At 34.5% G+C, this 1,469-nt stretch overlaps 1 protein-coding gene across 1 annotated transcript in view; it reads right to left on the minus strand.

The window, feature by feature from the left end:
* Positions 1-945, minus strand: part of LOC119587813 (cryptochrome-2-like) — a gene marked incomplete at its 5' end in the record, with an annotated part of 8,629 nt that extends 7,684 nt beyond the window's left edge. Inside the window, 3 exon segments of the mRNA XM_037936513.1 lie at positions 103-278; positions 439-633; positions 887-945. Of these exon segments, the coding sequence (XP_037792441.1) occupies positions 103-278; positions 439-633; positions 887-945 (430 nt within the window).
* Between the last annotated feature and the right edge of the window lie 524 nt (positions 946-1,469).

Below are 1,469 nucleotides of genomic sequence, written 5' to 3' on the forward strand. Positions count from 1 at the left end.
TTTTATTATTCTTACCATTTTTCCCACATACAGATGAGTCAAAAAATGCATCACTAATAAGCAATTAAAAAACAAGGTATTCGAAACAATCATTATCATTACCTTTCAGAGTAGGGGGATCATACTTAGGATCAGCTGCTACCTCTGAACTGATCTTGCAGCCCTCAGGGAGACTGGTGGGCTTATCAACAACTTTTGGTGGTGGTCCTATTTTCTTCAGCACGCCCTCCAGTCCTTGAAAAGTCATCGGTGTTTTCCCTAGATTTGTTCTGATAATTCTGTCAAAAAGCAAAACAGAGTACAATTACCTAACATGTTTAAATTTTCTACTCTGACTTATATACAGAGCATATACATGCTAAATATAGCAATACTCATAGTTCTCATATTCAATGTATCCAGTAACATGAAAATATCTATTAAAAAATAATTTCTTACTTTTCAGTGTCATACAATGTGTGTCCCACTTTGCATACAACTTTCACACCATGTTCCTTTGACAATTTCTCAATCTTTTCATCCCGAATGCGAGCATAAGGTTCTGTGTCCACTTCCCATGTCATCTTCTCTACATTCCATTCTTTAAATAATTTGGGAAAGACCTCTTCTGGCTTCCCTCGAACAACAAACAGCCTGTGGAAATTAAAATCAATGTGAATTCAATATCTCACACTACTTAAATGAAGAAAAAAATTATTTATTTCAGTAATATCAGTGCAGCCTGTGATGATAGACCAACTGTAATAGAAAGATTATCAAGAGAAAAGCCAAAAGAAGCATAACTCATTTGTTTTACAACAAGGCTTAGATTCAACAACATCAAGGATTTTTTTCAAGAAATCCTTTTTTGAATTAGTTGTAAAAGAAAAGAGTATATATTAACTACCTAGAGCCAAGCTGCTTGAGGCTTGTGTCCAGATCAACAAGCGTTTGTGCCAAGAAACGCATCGTTGAACCTGTGACTTCTCTACAAACAGTGGTCAGCACAAACACTGCCCAATCTTTATTGTGAAGAAACCAGAAATTAGTTGTAGGTTTTAACTTCAGACCGATAAGCCTGCTTAGAGGCTTGTCCAATTGCATAAAAGTTAGGGTAGAAATCCTGCTTTGATCTGTGACTTTTCTAGATCAACCAGGGTCCACAAATGGCCAACAAATATACTCTCGACAAATGGAGAAAGCCAGGAAAAATGGTGTAGTTTTGATTTTAACTAGAACCAGTTGAATGGTCCTTAATGCATTCTATTTATGAAGAAGCCTGAAATTGAATATCTATTTATCATATTTTAACAATTCTTATCAATAAAGATGAAAAAAAAAAAAATACAACAATAATCCATTTAGGTTAAACTTATCATGAGATTTATACTTTCCAAACCAATGGTCTTACTTGGTTCTGTATGTATGTAAAGATGATCTTGCAGATTTACTCATATTTAGCATAGTCTCCTGTATTCAACATAAGTGAC

This window comes from Penaeus monodon, chromosome 23 (genome assembly GCF_015228065.2).
Source record: "Penaeus monodon isolate SGIC_2016 chromosome 23, NSTDA_Pmon_1, whole genome shotgun sequence".
Classification (NCBI taxonomy): domain Eukaryota; kingdom Metazoa; phylum Arthropoda; class Malacostraca; order Decapoda; family Penaeidae; genus Penaeus; species Penaeus monodon.